This window comes from Seriola dumerili, unplaced genomic scaffold (assembly GCF_002260705.1).
Source record: "Seriola dumerili isolate Sdu_G_001 unplaced genomic scaffold, Sdu_1.0 BDQW01000317.1, whole genome shotgun sequence".
Lineage (NCBI taxonomy): Eukaryota > Metazoa > Chordata > Actinopteri > Carangiformes > Carangidae > Seriola > Seriola dumerili.
Genome location: NW_019174572.1, coordinates 52,325 through 54,593, shown reverse-complemented (window position 1 = coordinate 54,593; position 2,269 = coordinate 52,325). Strand labels below are relative to the sequence as shown.

At 46.0% G+C, this 2,269-nt stretch overlaps 1 protein-coding gene across 2 annotated transcripts in view; it reads right to left on the bottom strand.

The window, feature by feature from the left end:
- The window catches only part of nfxl1 (nuclear transcription factor, X-box binding like 1), a 15,982-nt gene that overhangs the window by 6,301 nt on the left and 7,412 nt on the right, over positions 1–2,269 (bottom strand). For both annotated transcript variants that reach the window (XM_022759013.1, XM_022759014.1), the window contains exons 15-17: positions 1,377–1,497; positions 1,137–1,293; positions 760–851 (exon numbers count right to left, since the gene is read on the bottom strand). In XM_022759013.1, the coding sequence (XP_022614734.1) occupies positions 760–851; positions 1,137–1,293; positions 1,377–1,497 (370 nt within the window). The remainder of the gene's footprint in view (positions 1–759; positions 852–1,136; positions 1,294–1,376; positions 1,498–2,269) is intronic.

The window sequence follows — 2,269 nt, the reverse complement described above, 5'->3', positions numbered from 1 at the left end:
CACACACACACACACACACGAACACACACACACACACACACACAGTTATTTAAACAACTGAGTCGTGTTTGTGGCTGTTGGCCTGAGTTTCCCCAACATCAACACACACACACACACACACACACACACACACACACACACACACACACACACACACAGCATGCAGTGTTTTTTAATCTCAGTTCTAATGATCCATGACAGAACCAAAGCTCCTTGGAATGTGTGTGTGTGTGTGTGTGAACAGTTGTTTGTAAGTGTGTGTGTGGCTAACAGTTGTGTATGCCAGCTGCCTGCAGCTCTGTGACGCAGTGAACGACCAACACAAACCATCTGTGTGTGTGTGTGTGTGTGTGTGTGTGTGTGTGTCTGGGGACCACATGGTGAAAACAGAGAACAATCATTTTAATTTTTCTAGAGTCTGACTCACTGAGATTCGAACCTCGTCCGTTTAGTTCCTCTTTTACTTTAATCACCTGTGTGTCTGCTCATACTGACGTATCAATATATCATATTATTATATTATTAACTCTCTTTACTCTATTAAAAGTATGTTTTCTTAGTTTTCACTCCTTTTCTAAACAGAATAAATACATGTGAGGACTGGAGTTATGATTCTGCTTTTCCTCTTAATAACATTTATCAAAGGTCAGGGGAACGTGACGGGATCTAAAAGATGTTAAAACTGAGAAGAAATTTTTGGGCTTTGACACTAAAGAATAAAAAGATCATATTCAGATCAACTGAATGTGTTTGACCTACGTTGGTATTGGTACTTGACACGGCGGACAGGGGAGAGCCTTCTTCACAAACGCTGGTTCAGACGGCTGCTCCCACGGACCTGCTAACTGAACCTACACACACACACACACACACACACACCCACACACACACACACAGACACACAGAGAAAACATTCAGAGGGTTTTCCAAACATAATTTTTCTGATGAAACTGATGACGGCGATAAGATGCTGTCACACACACACACACACACACACACACACACACACTCCCACGTTATTTCAGAGCCTGGCTCACTGTTTCCCCGTTTCCTGCCTTTATGCTAAGCTAAGCTAACAGACATGAACCAGCGAATGTCACTAAACGTGGACCTGTTCCTTTAAGATGGCAGCCCACCTGCTGGGACTTGACCAGCACCAGGTCGTGGCAGGACTGTGGACAGGTGTGGCTGCACCTGGGCAGCGGCAGCAGGCAGGTCTGTCTGCAGGGGGGGCAGGGCCCGGGGTGGCACCTGTGAGGCTCTCTGGTCAGGTGGTGGCAGGACGGGGGACACCTGAGGAGACAACAGAGGAGCCGTGGTGAGAGGGGACTGGACAGGTGGGGGTCCTCCGTGTGTGTGTGTGTGTGTGTGTGGACCTGCAGGCCTCCTTGCAGCGAGGTGGCTTGGTGCTCCTCTCTCGTCCACAGGGGACAGACAGGCTCGTAGAACCACAGGTACATCTGATCTCCACCGACTCTGGACAGGGATAACAGCTACCTGAGGGACAGGTGAGACGCTTCAGGTTTGTTACTCAGTTAGCATCCAACAGGATGTTTTTATATAACACAGACACATGATGATGAAATAATCATCAGCACCATAACTGAGAGTTTCCACCTTGACCTGCAGTGAACCAATCACAGTCTCATAAACAGATTCAGGGTTTCATACGTCACAAACCTCAGGAACCAATCCTGTCAGCTTGTGTGGACGGGGGCGGGGCTAAATACACCTGAAACCATGTCAGTACAGACAGAGAGCGTTAGCATTAGCACAACTGCTAACACTGTGTCAGCCTCTGTCAGTTACAAGCTAACGAACAACATAAACAAATCAAAGGTGCTAACTACGCTAACCGTCTGTTCTTCCCTCGTCAGTTCCTCAGTGAGTCTGGTCGTGTGTCTGTTTTCATCAGCTGACTCTCTGCTCTGTGAAGAGTCCCATTAAAATAACACAGCAGGCGTTCAGCAGCAGATAACACTGAGTGTGAAACCCTCACTGTGGAAAACTCATCAACTGTTTTGATTATCGATTAATAAAGATTTGGCTGTTCCAGCTTCTCACATGTGAGGATCTCTGTCGTTGGTCAAACAACATGAAGACGTCCCTTTGGATTCTGGGAAACTGAGTTTTTGTTTTACAATTTTCTGAAGACTTTCAATTAATTGATTAATCAATAAAACAACTGGCAGAGGAATCAATAATGAAATAGTGTTCATCTGCAGCTCTACAAACTGTCTGAAGTCTCTGAGCCAAACAACAAAGTTTA